The 17,048-nt window shown below is 42.7% G+C and overlaps 2 protein-coding genes across 3 annotated transcripts; one reads left to right on the forward strand and one right to left on the reverse strand.

Moving 5' to 3' along the window:
* Positions 1-3,977: 3,977 nt before the first annotated feature.
* Positions 3,978-11,310, reverse strand: LOC118358572 (histone H2A.V). 2 transcript variants are annotated; one of them, XM_035736531.1, is made up of 5 exons: positions 11,078-11,310; positions 9,753-9,830; positions 9,436-9,549; positions 5,047-5,176; positions 3,978-4,853 (listed from the first exon to the last, which is right to left on the reverse strand). In XM_035736531.1, the coding sequence occupies exons 1-5, from the start codon at positions 11,078-11,080 to the stop codon at positions 4,792-4,794; spliced, it is 387 nt and encodes a 128-aa protein (XP_035592424.1). In that variant the 5' UTR covers positions 11,081-11,310; the 3' UTR covers positions 3,978-4,791. The 2 variants fall into 2 exon arrangements, with proteins under 2 accessions (XP_035592424.1, XP_035592423.1); XM_035736530.1 differs by lacking the exons at positions 9,753-9,830; positions 11,078-11,310 and having other exon boundaries at positions 9,436-9,648.
* Positions 11,311-11,895: 585 nt separating this feature from the next.
* LOC118358573 (transcriptional activator protein Pur-beta) lies at positions 11,896-15,182 on the forward strand. The gene has a single exon (XM_035736532.2). The coding sequence runs from the start codon at positions 11,933-11,935 to the stop codon at positions 12,863-12,865; it is 933 nt and encodes a 310-aa protein (XP_035592425.1). The 5' UTR covers positions 11,896-11,932; the 3' UTR covers positions 12,866-15,182.
* Positions 15,183-17,048: the final 1,866 nt, after the last annotated feature.

Genomic DNA, 17,048 nt, shown 5'->3' on the forward strand with positions numbered 1-17,048 from the left:
CAAACTGCAGCCAAGCAAACATCGATGATCATGTCACCAGAAAGGCATCCTACATACACATGTTAAGTTTGCTGAAAATAAACGCAGTTGACAGTGAGAGGTTGTTTCTTTTTTTGCTGAGTTTATAAGACATGTCTATGTCCTGGAAAGTTTAACATTATTTACAAATTCATTCTAGTCACATTAGCGCACGTCAGCAACAACTGTCCCGGTATAGGGACTCTGATCCCGTAGAGGTTTTAACCAGCAATGCAGTTGAAGAAATAGAATATTTACTAAATAAACTGAAAACATTTTTTTTTGTCACACAAGAAAATTACATAACAATAACAAGAATAATTGCAGGGAATACCGGTACCAAGTCAATGTGCAGGGGGTACAGGTAAGGCGAGGTCATTTGTAAAGTGACTATGCATAGATAATAAACAGCGAGGAGCAGCAGCGTAAAAACAGAGGGGGGGGTCTATGCAAATAGTTTGGGTGGTCATTTGATTAATTGTTCAGCACTCTTATGGCTTGGGGGTAGAAGCTGTTGTCGTGCACTCTCCTCAAACACACTCTATTTTCATTGTAATAGCTACTGTAAATTGGACAGTACAGTTAGATTAACAAGAATTGAAGCTTTCTGCACGTAAATAAACTCAGCAAAAAAAAAAAAAAGATAATTAGTAAAAATCCAAATAACATCACAGATCTTCATTGTAAGGGGTTGTCTCCCATGCTTGTTCAATGAACCATAAACAATTAATGAACATGCACCTGTGGAACGGTCGTTAAGACACTAACAGCTTACAGACGGTAGGCAGTTATGAAACCTTAGGACACTTAAGTGGCCTTTCTACTGACTCTGAAAAACACCAAAAGAAAGATGCCCAGGGTCCCTACTCATCTGCGTGAACATGCTTTAGGCATGCTGCAAGGAGGCATGAGGACTGCAGATGAAGCCAGAGCAATAAATTGCAATGTCCGTACTGTGAGAGGCCTAAGACAGTGCTACAGGAAGACAGGACGGACAGCTGATCATCCTCGCAGTGGCAGAGCACGTGTAACAACACCTGCACAGGATCGGAACATCCGAACATCACACCTGCGGGACAGGTACAGGATGGCAACAACAACTGCCCGGGTTACACCAGGAACGCACAATCCATCCGTCAGTGCTCAGACTGTCCGCAATAGGCTGAGAGAGGCTGAACTGAGGGCTTGTAGGCCTGTTGTAAGGCAGGTCCTCGCCAGACATCACCGGCAACAACGTCGCACAAACCCACCAGGACTGGCAAAAAGTGCTTTTCACTGACGAGTCGCGGTTTTGTCTCACCATGGGTGATCGTCGAAGGCATGAGCGTTACACCGAGGCCTGTTCTCTGGAGCGGGATCGATTTGGAGGTGGAGGGTCCGTCATGATCTGGGTCGGTGTGTCACAGCATCATCGGACTGAGCTTGTTGTCATTGCAGGCAATCTCAACACTTTGCGTTACAGGGAAGACATCCTCCTCCCTCATGTGGTATCCTTCCTGCAGGATCATCCTGACATGACCCTCCAGCATGACAATGCCACCAGACATACTGCTCGTTCTGTGCTTGATTTCCTGCAAGACAGGAATGTCCGTGTTCTGCCATGGCCAGCAAAGAGCCGGATCTCAATCCCATTGAGCACGTCTGGGACCTGTTGGATCGGAGGGTGAGGGCTAGGGCCATTCCTCCCAGAAATGTCCGGGGACCTGCAGGTGCCTTGGTGGAAGAGTGGGGTAACATCTCACAGCAAGAACTGGCAAATCTGGTGCAGTCCATGAGGAGGAGATGCACTGCAGTACTTAATGCAGCTGGTGGCCACAGCAGATACTGAATGTTACTTTTGATTTTGACTCCCCCTTTGTTCAGGGACACATTATTCAATTTCTGTTAGTCACGTCTGTGGAACTTGTTCAGCTTATGTCTCAGTTGTTGAATATTGTTATGTTCATACAAATATTTACACACGTTAAGTTTGCTGAAAATAAACGCAGTTGACAGTGAGAGGACGTTTCTTTTTTTGCTGAGTTTATAAGACATGTCTATGTCCTGGAAAGTTGAACATTATTTACAAGTTCATTCTAGTCACATTAGCGCACGTCAGCAACAACTGTCCCGGTATAGGGACTCTGATCCCGTAGAGGTTTTAACCAGCAATGCAGTTGAAGAAATAGAATATTTACTAAATAAATTGAAAACATTTTTTTTTAAAGTCACACAAGAAAATTACATAACAATAACAAGAATAATTGCAGGGAATACCGGTACCAAGTCAATGTGCGGGGGGTACAGGTAAGGCAAGGTAATTTGTAAAGTGACTATGCATAGATAATAAACAGCGAGTAGCAGCAGCGTAAAAACAGAGTGAGGGGGGTCTATGCAAATAGTTTGGGTGGCCATTTGATTAATTGTTCAGCAGTCTTATGGCTTGGGGGTAGAAGCTGTTAAGGAGCCTTTTGGACCTAGACTTGGCGCTCCGGTATCACTTGCCGTGTGGTAGCAAAGAGAACAATCTATTACTTGGGTGACTGGACTCTGACAATTTTTTGGGACTTCCTCTGACACCGCCTGGTATAGAGGTCCTGAATGGCAGGAAGCTTGGCCCTGGTGATGTACAGGGCTGTACCCACTACCCTCTGTAGCGCCTTACGGTCAGATGCTGAGCAGTTGCCATACCAGGCGGTGAAGAGAGTAGACGATGATGAGTAGTAGACCTAGGCCAATACAGAGTGGTATACATTTGTGCTTCATTAAGAATAGCATTCATTTCCATGGCGAACAACTGTATCACAGAAAGGGATCGCAAATCACATAAAATAGACGCTGTGGTGGCAGCTGCAGTTCATGGGCGTAAGACGTTTTACAAGGTGTGTTTAAAGAGTCACGTCCTCCCAGGTCACCGTTGGTCTGGTGTAGGATCAGTTAGGGTCAAAGAAGTAGAATGGTGATTTACATTTTTATTAAATAGTGGTATATTCAGGTGGAGGGTTAGTTGGTGGTATGTAATAGTGGTATAATAGTAATAGTGGTATATAAGTGCAAGGTTAGTTGGTGGTATGTAATAGTGGTATATAGGTGTAAGGTTAGCCAAAGGTGTAAGGTTAGCCAAATGTGTAAGGTTAGCCAAATCCTTGATGAGAACCTGCTCCAGTGCAGACGACCTTAGACTGGGGCGAAGATGGATGTTCTAATAGGACGATGGCCCCAAGCATACAGCCAAAGCAACGTTGGAATGGCTTCAGAACAAGTATGTGAAAGTCCTTGAGTGGCCCAACCAAAGGCTGGACTTGAATCCCATTTCAAATCTGAGGAAAGATCGGACGTTTTGGAAACAGCGGTAAACAGCAATCTATACTGAACAAAAATATAAACGCAACAAATTTCAAAGATTTTTACTGAATTACAATTCAAATAAGGAAAACGATCAATTGAAAAGAAAATGCATTAGTCCTTAATCTATGGCTTTCCGGACTGGGCAGGGGTGCAGGGACCTGGGATGGCATAGGTCTACCCACTTGGCAGCCAGGCTCAGCCAATCAGAATGAAGGACTTTACAGAAATACTCAAACGATCCCGCATGTGGATAACCTGGGCTGTTGTGGTCACGCGGTCTGCGGCCGGTTGGACGTAGCGAAAAATTCTCTAAAACGACAGAGGCAGCTTATAGTAGAAAAAATACAATTCAATTCTCTGCCGACAGCTCTGGTGGACATTACTGCAGTCAGAACGCCAATTGCACTCTCCCTCAAAACTTGAGATCTGTGGCATTGCGACAAAATGGCACACTTTAAAGTGGCCTTTTGTTCCCAGCACAAGATGCACCTGTGTAATGATCATGTTGTTTAACCAGCTTCTAGATATGCCACACCTGTCACGTGACCAGATTATTTTGGCGAAAGAGAAACGCTCACCTGAGATGTAAACAAATTTGCACGCAAAAATGTGAGAATAAGCGGTGTGAAAAATTTGACATTTCTAGGATTTTTTTATTATAGCTCATGAAACATGGGACCAACACTTTACATGTTGTTTATATTTCTGGTCAGTATAATTTAAGAGCTTTGAAAAAAATACAAAAATAAATCCAGATTTGCAAATTGGACACATACCTGACTGAAAGTTGTATTGGCTTCTACAACCAAAGGCGCTTGGCTTCAACAAAGTATTGATCTCAGTAAATGAGATCTTTCATTTTCAATGTTACTAAAACTAATAACATGCTTTCATTATGTCACCGAGGTATTTGCACAGAGATGGTTGAGAAATAGTCTAACCATTCTGAAATCAGGCTGATTTAAAAAAGAAATTGTGGAGTAAGTCATGGGGTTGAATACTTCGAAGGCACTGTGCATGACAAATATTTTCTCTTACAAACCAATATGGTAGACAGACGGAAAGTAACGATGAAAATTTGTTAATAACCACAAACGACAGCTTTGTTTTTATAAAAAAAATGGGTTTTAACAGTTCCATTTTTCAGTACAAAACATTTGAAGCCCTGCCAATCAAACAAGTCAACTGTGAAAATCGGGGGAAAAGTATGATTTCCCCTGTCCAAAAATAACATACATATTTTATCCTTCTCTAATTATGGGAAATATTACACTAACGAGAAGAAGAAAAAAAACTACCAATCACTCATCGTTAGCCAATAGTAATATAAAAATGATCAATGTGAAGTCCTGTTGGTCAGGTTAGTCCAAACACACGTCGTCGAACAGAGTCCAGTCCGAACACACGCCTCCACAGTTCCGATCAACAAGATGGCGTCTGTCTACTCTATGCAGTCTTCTGCTGGCCCTTCTTCCCGATCAGGGACTTGTGGATGTGGGGGATCACACCTGGAAACAGAAGCACACAGTGGTTAGATAGGAATACAAGTGAGAGTATGTTAAAGATAATGGAGATGTTGTTCATAAATGTACATCAGTAGTGTTGATTCAAGTACAAATTAAAATACAGGCAAATATGGGTGAGTTGTGTCAGGGCCCGTGCATGCAAGTTATTTAATAACAGTGTAGTTTCTGAACCCACCGCCTCCAGCTATGGTGGCCTTGATGAGGGAGTCCAACTCCTCGTCTCCACGGATAGCGAGCTGCAAGTGGCGGGGAGTGATACGCTTCACCTTCAGATCTTTAGAGGCATTACCCGCCAACTCTAGTACCTGGAAACAAGTCAGCCAATCAGGATACGATACTGTATAGAACTCCATCGAAACAAAAAACATGTATTTGTGATCAACTGAAAATCTAGAGCTCGGGGCTATAATCTGCATTTGTCAAAATTGTATTATTGACAGAGTTGTTTTGTTCAATGTTCTCTACCTACATAGTACTCCAAATACACTGCAGGACAACTGCTCATCGAACACCTCATTCCAAAATCATGGGCATCAATATGGAGTTGGTCCCCCCTTTGTTGCTATAACAGCCTCCACTCTTCCAGAAAGGCTTTCCACGAGACAATGAATATTGCTGCTGGGACTTGCTTCCATTCAGACACAAGAGCATTAGTGAGGTCAGGCACCGATGTTAGGCGATTAGGCCTGGCTGGCAGTCGGTGTTCCAATTCCTCCAAAATGTCTTAGATGGGGTTGAGGTCAGGGCTCTGTGCAGGCCAGTCAAGTTCTTCCACACCGATCTCAAACCATTTCAGCACAGACCTCGCTTTGTACACAGGGGCATTGTAATACTGGAACAGGAAAAGGCCTTCCCCAAACTGTTGCCAAAGTTGGAAGCACAGAATTTTCTAGAATGTAATTGTATGCTGTGGTGTTCAGATTTCCCTTCACTGGAACTAAGAGGCCAAGCCCGAACCAGAAGAAAAAGCCCCAGACCACCCTATGACCGTGACACATTGAAAGTCACTGAGCTCTTCAGTAAAGGCCATTCCACTGCCGATGTTTGTCTATGGAGATTGCATGGCGGTGTGCTTGATTTTATACACCGTCAGCCACAAGTGTGGCTGAAATAGAGAAATCCACAAATTTGAAGGGGTGCCCACACTGTAGCAGTCAAAAGTTCAGATACCTACTCATTCAAGGGATTCTTTATTTACTATGTTTTACATCAGACCTGTGAAATAACATACGGAATCACGTAGTAACCGAAGAAGAAAAGTGTAACTAAATACATGTTATACTATTCAAAGTAGCCACCCTTTGCCCCGGTGACAGCTTTGCACACACTTAGCATTGACTCGACCAGCTTCATGGGGTAGTCACCTGGAATGCATTTCAATGGACAGGTGTGCCTTGTTTAAAGTTAAGAGGGAAAGAAATTTCACAAATGAATGCATTTGAGCCAATCAGTTGTGTTGTGACAAGGTACGGGGGTATACAGAAGAGATGTTTTTTTTTTAAACCAAATAGCCCTATTATGGCCAGAGAAAAATCTCATAACTAAAGTGAAATGACAGCCCATCATTAAAAGACATGAAGGTCAATGTGGAAATTTAAGAACTTTGAAATTTTACTCAAGTGCAACCACAAAAACCATCAAGCACTATGATGAAATTGGCTCTCGTGCGGACCGCCACAGGAATAGAAGACCCAGAGTTACCTCTGCTGTAGAGGATAAGTTCATTAGAATTACCAGCAACACAAATAAATGCTTCAGAGTTCAAGTAATAGACATCTCAACGTTAACTGTTCAAAGACAGTGTGAATCAGGCCTTCATGGCCAAAATGCTACAAAGAAACCACTACTAAAGAACACTGATGAGAAGAAGAGACTTGCTTATGCCAAGAAACACAAGCAATGGACATTAGACCAGTGGTAATCTGTCCTTTGGTCTAATGAGTCCGAATGTCATTATGGGGTGTATCTTTGTGAGAAGCAGAGTCGGTTAATAGACTCACAAATTATGTGGTTTCCACCGTGAAGCATGGAGGTGGTGGTGTAAGGGCTATTTGACCAAGGAGAGTGACGTAGTGCTGTATCTTGATGACCTGGCCCCCATAATCACCCGACCTCAACCCAATTCAGATGTTTGGGATGAGTTGGACCACAGAGGGAAGAAAAAGCAGCCAACAAGTGCTCAGCATGTGGGAACTCCAAAACGGTCAGAAAAGCACTCCTCACAAAGATGGTTGAGCGAATGCCAAGAGTGTGTGTGTGTGGGGGGGGTCATTTACTAAATGATTCCATGTTTGTCTTCATTATTATTCTACAATGTAGGAAATAGCAAAAAAAGTTTTAAAAACCTTGAATGAATAGGTGTATATATTACACACACGCCGTCAGAAACTATTCAGACCCCTTGACTTAACACATTGTTACAGCCTTATTCTAAAATGGATTAAAAACAAATATTCAGCAATCTACAAACACCCCATTATGACAAAGCGAACAGGTTTGGGAATTTCAGCAAATGTATTAAAAATAAACAGAAATACCTTATTTACACAAGTATTCAGACCCTTTGCTATGAAACTCAAAATTGAGCTCAGGTGCATCCTGCCTCCATTGACCATCCTTGAGATGTTTCTACAACTTCATTGGAGTCCACCTAGTAAATTAATTGGAAAAGTTTTGGAAAAGGTGCAGACCTATCTATATAAAAAGGGCCCACAGTTGACAGTGCACGTCAGAGCAAAAACCAAGCCACGAGGTCAAAGGAATTGTCCGTAGAGCTACGAGACAAGATTGTGTCTAAGCACAGACCTGAGGAAGGGTACCAAAAATGTGAAGCATTGAAGGTACCCACAGTGGCATCAATTTTTTTTTAATGGAAAAAGTTTGGAACTACTGAGGGTCTCTAGAGCTGGCCATATGGCCAAACTGAACAATCGGGGGAGAAGGGCCAGGGAGGTGACCAAGAACCCAATGGTCACTGAGAGCTCTAGAGTTCCTCTGCAGATGGGAGAAACTTCCAGGACAACCTCCTCTGCAGCACTCCACCAATCAGGCCTTTATGGTAGAGTGGCCAGACTGAACTCACCCAGTATTTTTATTTAACTAGGTAAGTCGGTTAAGAACAAAATCTTATTTACAATGACGGCCTACCCCGGCCCGACGCTGGGCAAACTGTGCGCCACGCTATGGGACTCCCGATCACAGCCTGTTGTAAAACAGCCTGGAATTGAACCAGAGTCTTTGGTGACGCGTCTACCACCGAGATGCAGTGCCTTAGACTGCTGCGCCACTCAGGAGCCCCAATTAAAAGTCACGACAGCCCGCTTGAAGTTTGCCAAAAGGCACCTAAAGACTCTTAGACCATGAGAAACAAGACTGATGAAACTAAGATTGAACTCTTTGGCCTGAATGCCAAGCGTCACATCTGGAGGACACCTAGCACCATCCCTACAGTGAAGCGTGGTGGTGACAGCATCATGCAGTGGGGATGTTACACAGCAGCAGGGACTGGGAGACTAGTCAGGGTTGAGGGAAAGATGAACGGAGCAAAGTAGAGATTCTTGATGAGAACCTGCTCCAGAGCGCTCAGGACCTACGACTAGGGTTAATGTTCACCTTCCAACAGGAGATCAACCCTAAGCATACAGCCAAGTCAACGCAGGTCGCTGAATGTCCTTGAGTGGCCCAGCCAGAGCCCAATCTTGAACCTGATCGAACATCTCTAGAGACCTGAAAATAGCTGTGCAGCGATGCTCCCCATCCAACCTGACAGAGCTGGAGATCTGCAGAGTAAAATGACAAATTCCCCAAATACTGGTGTGCCAAGCTTGTAGCATCATACCTAATTAGACTCGATGCTGTAATTGCTGCTTCAAAGTACTGAGTAAAGAAAGGGTCTGAATACTTACGTAAATGTCAGTTTTTTTTTTTAAATATACACTTGCAAATACTTTTTTTTAAAGGTTTAAGTCTGAGGCAGGGGACAATTTTAATACAAGGCAAAAAATTTAACAAACTATGGGGGAAAAGTCAATGGTCTGAATACTTTCCAAAGGCACTGCATGTATGCATGTGTACCAAGTCATGTTGCTAAATTCAAAAGTAAACAAGATCTTTTTTTTAATGTTTCATCCCTGATACCATTCAAACCAATGACAGTTCGGAACTTTAGAGTGGTCCTTCTGTAGCTCAGTTGGTAGAGCATGGCGCTTGTAACGCCAGGGTAGTGGGTTCAATCCCCGGGACCACCCATACGTAGAATGTATGCACACATGACTGTAAGTCGCTTTGGATAAAAGCGTCTGCTAAATGGCATATATTATTATTATATTAGAGCAAACTGTTTTTATTGTCTTTTTGCAGACAGAACCTCAGTTCCAAACCCTCAAAATGTAAAATGATTTTATATATATATATAAAGAAATAGAATCATTTTACATTTTATATATATATTTTAAATACTCTTACACAGCTCTTTCCAACCCATCACAAATAGACTAATGATATTGTTTAAATGACAGCAATTCAGAATAAGTAACCCAAGAGGATATAATGGTCTCGGTCTCACCTCAGCGGTGAGATACTCAAGGATGGCAGCACTATATACAGCCGCTGTGGCTCCGACACGTCCGTGGCTGGTAGTGCGGGTCTTTAAGTGCCTGTGGATACGCCCCACTGGAAACTGGCAGGAACAAAACAGATGTGCGGTTAGGCGACAATGGGGAGGGGATGAATGGCTTCTAGCAATTGGAGTACACATGAACATTGAAACTTCACTGTAAATGCTGGAAACACACAGAATGCTTTGCTGCTCTTTCTTTGAAAATAACGAATGGCATGCTAGGTGCACTGCATCAGGATCTCTGTAGAGGTATTCAATCTTACCTGCAGTCCAGCTCTCTGGGAGCGTGACACAGCTTTCGCCTTGGCCTTACCACTGTCTTTTCCTGCCTTACCGCCAGCCTGGGATATAGGGGGCAAAACACAGAATATTATAAAAAGAGAAAGAAAAAAATGGGACTCGAGTAAGACAGAAATCATGTCATTTGCATGCGAGCACGCTTTCCCAAAATGTCTTTAAATAACACCTGCTAAAACTCGTGAAATACCTCGCTGGTCACAAACCAACACTTGCTAGCAGTAACACTAAAACGCAAGTGCTCTCATACACAATTTGCCAGTCTCGGGTACTTATTTTATTGTTTTACTAATTGAATATCAAATGGGAAACTTAATGTTTCTCTCACCTTTTATTTTAATTGTGAATTAATTTTGAAATGCATCCCCGATAGGAAATGTGCTCCGTAAAAAAAGTTTGATTTTATTATTGTACAGAAACGTGTTTGGGTTTGACAATTTTGGGTCATAACTCACCAATGGATGTCACTCAAAATAAAGACAACACTACATATTGATTAACAGGTCCATATTAAAATAGCCTTTTATGAGGATTGTTAGCTGGCATTCCAGCTGAATCACCCTGTTCTTGAGGGCATACAGTTTCCCGCCAGTTACTAACCAGCAGCTGGAATCAAAACGTGACTATGAAAAGGCACTGAAAACATGCTTCAGCACAGTTGCTCAAGTCCACGACGAGGAGAATCCCGGGTAACTAGGGGTTGCGTGGCTAAGACACATTTCCAACATTCACACTATTGTAATAAAGTAGTCCATTTTTGATTGATAAACCCAATGAATTTTCCACTTCCTGAAATTAACTAATGCTAAAAGGGAAGAATAAGCAGCGAGACAACTTCGACAGATGGCAATATTAACATTTGATTTGGTAGAGAGCAGCAGCCGCGGGACAACCCGACCGTACTTGAAAACAAATGGTCAGCTCGCTAACGTTATGGTATCCAACTAGCTAAATTAGCTAACGTTGGTAGCCTCATAGCCGTTCAACCAAATAAAACGAACGCAAAAATAGCTCAAGTAAAATATTTCTAATATGAATTAATACCAGCAATTACTAAACAAATAAAACCTAAAAGTTTCACAAGTATGTTAAAAAAAAAGTAACCTAAAAATCTCTTAAGTAGGTATCGGTTGGTAATGCAAACTTGTTAGCTTATGCCAAGCTGGCTAACGCTGGCATTTATTTTTAGGTAATTTGAAGCAGCAGTAGCCGGTAATGCAATTACAACAAATTATATACCAAGCAGTCGTTATTAAAAGGATCACTACAAATACTAGCCACATAACGTTACCATTTCAGCGTTTTGTTATTTGGTTGAGGAACTGAGGAGCTCGGAAACAATTTCGGTTGAAGACGGAGAGAAACAATAAAGCCCTTCAGGCTCGTAAAAGCTCCGGGACTCCTCGCGAGCGAACATTGACCAATGGGAATTCGTGTTGTTTCTTTGAATATTTTTCCTGCCCAACCACAGCGCTGCTTGTACACATTTTACCCATCCCCCACCGCAACTTCGGCATGTCCTTTGCGCACGAGACCAAGTAGACTGGACTGCTGAGCTAGACATTGCTACTCAAAATGTATTTGTATTGATGATCAATATTATTCACGTGATTGACTATTAAAATGCTGAAATAATATATTACGTGCATGCGCACATCGCGATATTGCATATTCAGAAATACTCAAAGCACTTGTCATTGATAATGCATGCATTGTATGCAGTTGCAAACTGACTGGATGTCCTAAAATATTAATTTCTCACAATTGGTGTACAAAATCAATGGGTAACTAATTAGCTAGTGCACAATGAATTCAAAATACTCAGCAGTATTTTGCTAGTTTGCCTATTCGTTTCATGTAATTTTAAGACGACGAGGTTTTGTATTGCAATGCATTAGAAAAGTAAACCGATAAATAATCGGGGGAAATCGTTGATTTCGTCGAATTAGGAGGGGACCGTTTATTGACTGACAAGAGGAATCTACCAGTAGAAAATCAACAGTTTGTGGTCTGCTGTTGTAATTGGCAGGCGATTGGCCTATCAGAACGCAGTATTCAACGGTATGTTACTCTGCGAATTGGTTAAGCGCGCGGGGGGCGGGGAGCAGAACCTAGGAAGGAGAGAATCTGGCTGCTGGTGGCGAAGATGGCCGACGGGGACAGTGGGAGTGAGCGCGGTGGCAGCAGTGGTGGCGTAGGGGGTGGAAGCGGCGGGTTTCAGCACTACCAGCGGGACCAGGAGACCCAGGAGCTGGCCTCAAAGCGACTGGACATCCAGAACAAACGCTTCTACCTGGATGTAAAGCAGAATGCGAAGGGCAGATTCATCAAAATCGCCGAGGTCGGCGCCGGGGGCTCGAAAAGTCGTCTGACCCTTTCCATGTCAGTTGCCGCCGAGTTCCGTGACTACCTGGGGGATTTTATAGAGCACTACGCCCAACTTGGGCCTAGCAGCCCCGAGCAGATCGCTCAGTCATCCGGTGGGGATGACAGTGGGCCTAGGCGGGCCTTGAAGAGTGAGTTCCTGGTTCGAGAAAACCGAAAATACTACCTCGATCTGAAAGAGAACCAGCGGGGGAGGTTCCTCCGCATCAGGCAGACCCTCAACCGAGGCCCCGGGTTCGGAGTAGGAAGTGGCGGAGTCCCTGGTGGAATGCAGTCCGGACAAACCATCGCCCTCCCGGCCCAAGGGTTAATAGAGTTCCGTGACGCCCTAGCCAAACATATAGACGACTACGGAGGAGATGACGAGGAACTCGCCGGTGGCGGAGGAGCAGGGGGCTATAGCGAGCTTCCGGAGGGCACCTCTATCATGGTGGACTCCAAACGGTTCTTCTTCGACGTCGGGTCCAACAAATACGGAGTTTTCATGAGGGTGAGCGAAGTCAAACCCAGCTATAGAAACTCGATCACTATCCCGTTCAAAGCGTGGGGCAAGTTTGGAGGCGCATTCTCCCGTTATGCAGAAGAGATGAAAGAGATACAGGAGAGACCGAAGGATAAAATGTTTGAAAGGAGACCAGGAGGAGGAGTTGCAGGAGGAGAAGAGTCGGAGGGAGACGAGGTGGACGACGATTGATCAAGCCGGCTGTGCAATCTGATCAAGCTGTCTGACAACGTGACGCAAAGCTTGAATAGAAGAAGACCTATTTTGTGCATGACGTATGGATCGAACCCAAATGAGAAAAAAAAAGTGGAGTACAAAAAGTATATTTGACCTGGAAATACTGTCTATATAAGATAAATGCGTTAAAGGTTAGGTTCATGTTTTTTTAATTAAGTTTTATTTCATCAGAGGAGCCCAATTTGCGACCAGAGTCTCATTTTCAATGGTGCCCTGAGGACATAAAATAATAGATTTAAACTACAAGATGAAAAGATACAATAACAAATACATAACATTAAAACATCACAGTCATCATAAACAAATTGTTAGTAAATCAATCAAAAACAATTGCACACCTCAGTGAACTCATTTATCATCAGGGGTTTAAATCGGCCCTGGTGGTACCAGGTCATTTGTGCTAGCTATTACTAGTTGGATCATATGAGATTTTCTATTGATAAAAAAAAATAAAAGATTGTCCATGTAAAAAGTAACCCCACTCATGTTGCTAGCCCAGCAAATCCAGTTTCAATGTTTTACCGGTAGAATATCTATTTTTAACTCTAAACAACTTACTTGGACCAGAACTATGTGCTGTATATAGTAACAAAAAAAAGTTAAAATGTGTTTCTGAGCAAAGAGATGTGAAGCTCAGCTTATCTAATGCACTGCTGTGTGCTCTGTCTTTAACGTGGCTTGTACAGTCAGAGAACAACTGTATTGTTTTGGAATAATCTGAATCACTGTTCTAAGTAGGACACAGAATTGGGCATAGACAGAACAGGGAGAGAAAATAGCCTGGTCTCAGATCTGTTTGTTCAGTCTTACCAACTCCTGGGACCAGGCTAAGCAAGACAACCACTAGACCAGCATCAGACACACAGGCCCTAGTAACAGAAGAAGAAGAAGAAAAAGGAAACACACCCATTGGTTGGTTGGGGAGTCATCGTGACCACAAGTGGCTGCATGCAGTGTGTCATGAATTGAAAAGCAGGGGATTCCCTCACCCTGATTTAGACTCTAATGCCGCTCAGCTCCCATAGTTATAATGGTTCTATGATGTTCTGTCTTTTGGCCTGTGTGCCTGTAGGGATGAACATGATCTATCTATGGACATTTCACTAGGATAATGACCTGTGTCTGCCCTGTATGGTCAACCACAAGGATGGGAGCGAGTCTTGAATGTCAAATCCAGCAACCTGTTAGATCTTGGTGACTCCGAATGAAGATGGCTTAAGCTAGGATGACTGGCACTGGTCATTGTTTTTAGGGGTGGTTTCCCAGACACAGACTAAACTTAGTCCTGGACTGAAAACTAGGCTCAATGCAAAATTTCCATTGAAATTAATTTTTAGTCCAAGGTTAGGCTTAATTCCTGTCTTATTTTTCAAAATAAATATATAGAAATGTCTATTAGATGATGCCTATATGTAAAATGTATTGAGTATTGCTGCCTAAACTAAACTGGTATAAGCTATTTAAAACACTAACACTTGGATGCAATCATCCGGGGAGATTTCTAACATTTTATTGTATTCCCTGAATGAAAAATGGAAGAGCATAGAAAACGATATGGAAGTGATGACATTAACAAACACATACTTTAAAAAAAAAAATTAGTACACAATACACTTAGATCCAGTCCCATTCAAGTAGTCTGTCTCAAATCTGTCCTCTCACATCCAGTCCATCGGACAGAAAGAATATCCATCAAGCTCCTCCCCCCTTCTCTCATCCATCAGTTCTCAATTTTCTCTCAAGTTGGTACTCTTTCAGTTGACAATAAGATGTGACTGAATACCATCCAGGCTTCTTATTTCAGTGTTTGGTCCTCTAAGTATAGCATTGTTTTTAGCATGCCTGCTCTTTTATTTTGCATTTTTCTGTTTGCTGTATGTTGGTATTTATAAAACATTTTTTGACAACGATCAAAAGTTTAATTCTGGTCAACATACATACAAAAAGTAATGGCATTTGTAACCTTATTCAGGAAATGACATCATCCTGAACAACAACAACCATCACATTTCCCTTTGTGTGTGTGTAAACCTTCTCCTATTGGTGTTACTTTACCCTTCAGCATAGCAGGAGAGAATGTGTCATACAAACAACATCTGGGAGCAATAGTTTTTTTTCTACTGATATAAAAAAATATTATATATACACGAGTTTTAACTACAACCTAATTCCTGTATTGTGTTACATGAAATGGCAGCTGTTTCCCTCGTGAGTTCTGCTGTAATATTCTACCAAGTTCCTTTCAACGGTAAATAAAAAGTTCTTTGCTGAGGAGGATGAGTTTGTCTTTTCTCCATCCAACAAATCAGATTCATGGACTCGTTGTGGGCTGTTGTTTCTTTACTATAAGTAACATGACAGATTTGCTGCGGTAAGAAAATGAGGTTAGGGAGGTCTTATTCAGCAACAGGTGAAGGAATCTCACAGAACAGAATTCAAGTGATGAAACTAGGGACTCGGGAGGAACCATCCATTCAACCTTAAAGGGTACACTCACATTATATGAATGTATTTCAAGGTAGTAGATCAGATTGACAATATGATATTTTTTTTTTCACCTTTATTTAACCAGGTAGGCAAGTTGAGATCAAGTTCTCATTTACAATTGCGACCTGGCCAAGATAAAGCAAAGCAGTTCGACACGTACAACGACACATGGAGTTAAACAAACATACAGTCAATAATTTTTTTTATTTCACCTTTATTTAACCAGGTAGGCTAGTTGAGAACAAGTTCTCATTTGCAACTGCGACCTGGCCAAGATAAAGCATAGCAGTGTGAACAGACAACACAGAGTTACACATGGAGTAAACAATTAGCAAGTCAATAACACAGTAGAAAAAAAAATGGGCAGTCTATATACAATGTGTGCAAAAGGCATGAGGAGGTAGGCGAATAATACAATTTTGCAGATTAACACTGGAGTGATAAATGATCAGATGGGCATGTACAGGTAGAGATATTGGTGTGCAAAAGAGCAGAAAAGTAAATAAATAAAAACAGTATAAAAACAGTATGGGAATGAGGTAGGTGAAAAAGGGTGAGCTATTTACCTATAGACTATGTACAGCTGCAGCGATCGGTTAGCTGCTCGGATAGCTGATGTTTGAAGTTGGTGAGGGAGATAAAAGTCTCAAACTTCAGCGATTTTTGCAATTCGTTCCAGTCACAGGCAGCAGAGTACTGGAACGAAAGGCGGCCAAATGAGGTGTTGGCTTTAGGGATGATCAGTGAGATACACCTGCTGGAGCGCGTGCTACGGATGGGTGTTGCTATTGTGACCAGTGAACTGAGATAAGGCGGAGCTTTACCTAGCATGGACTTGTAGATGACCTGGAGCCAGTGGGTCTGGCGACGAATATGTAGTGAGGGCCAGCCGACTAGAGCATACAAGTCGCAGTGGTGGGTGGTATAAGGTGCTTTAGTGACAAAACGGATGGCACTGTGATAGACTGCATCCAGTTTGCTGAGTAGAGTGTTGGAAGCCATTTTGTAGATGACATCGCCGAAGTCGAGGATCGGTAGGATAGTCAGTTTTACTAGGGTAAGCTTGGCAGCGTGAGTGAAGGAGGCTTTGTTGCGGAATAGAAAGCCGACTCTGGATTTGATTTTTGATTGGAGATGTTTGATGTGAGTCTGGAAGGAGAGTTTGCAGTCTAGCCAGACACCTAGGTACTTATAGATGTCCACATATTCAAGGTTGGAACCATCCAGGGTGGTGATGCTAGTCGGGCATGCGGGTGCAGGCAGCGATCGGTTGAAAAGCATGCATTTGGTTTTATTCGCGTTTAAGAGCAGTTGGAGGCCACGGAAGGAGTGCTGTATGGCATTGAAGCTCGTTTGGAGGTTTGATAGCACAGTGTCCAATGACGGGCCGAAAGTATATAGAATGGTGTCGTCTGCGTAGAGGTGGATCAGGGAATCGCCCGCAGCAAGAGCAACATCATTGATATATACAGAGAAAAGAGTCGTCCCGAGAATTGAACCCTGTGGCACCCCCATAGAGACTGCCAGAGGACCGGACAGCATGCCCTCTGATTTGACACACTGAACTCTGTCTGCAAAGTAATTGGTGAACCAGGCAAGGCAGTCATCCGAAAAACCGAGGCTGTTGAGTCTGCCGATAAGAATTTGGTGA

This window comes from Oncorhynchus keta, chromosome 25 (assembly GCF_023373465.1).
Source record: "Oncorhynchus keta strain PuntledgeMale-10-30-2019 chromosome 25, Oket_V2, whole genome shotgun sequence".
Classification (NCBI taxonomy): domain Eukaryota; kingdom Metazoa; phylum Chordata; class Actinopteri; order Salmoniformes; family Salmonidae; genus Oncorhynchus; species Oncorhynchus keta.

Excerpts from the sequence above, each read along its gene's own strand:
- LOC118358572 (XM_035736530.1), bottom strand. The coding sequence starts at position 9,633 with ATGTTCATGTGTACTCCAATTGCTAGAAGCCATTCATCCCCTCCCCAT. Across the intron at positions 5,177-9,435 it reads TTGAGTATCTCACCGCTGAG|GTACTAGAGTTGGCGGGTAA; the intron begins GTGAGACCGAGA and ends ACTTGTTTCCAG. Across the intron at positions 4,854-5,046 it reads GGCCACCATAGCTGGAGGCG|GTGTGATCCCCCACATCCAC; the intron begins GTGGGTTCAGAA and ends TTCTGTTTCCAG.
- LOC118358573 (XM_035736532.2), top strand. The coding sequence starts at position 11,933 with ATGGCCGACGGGGACAGTGGGAGTGAGCGCGGTGGCAGCAGTGGTGGC.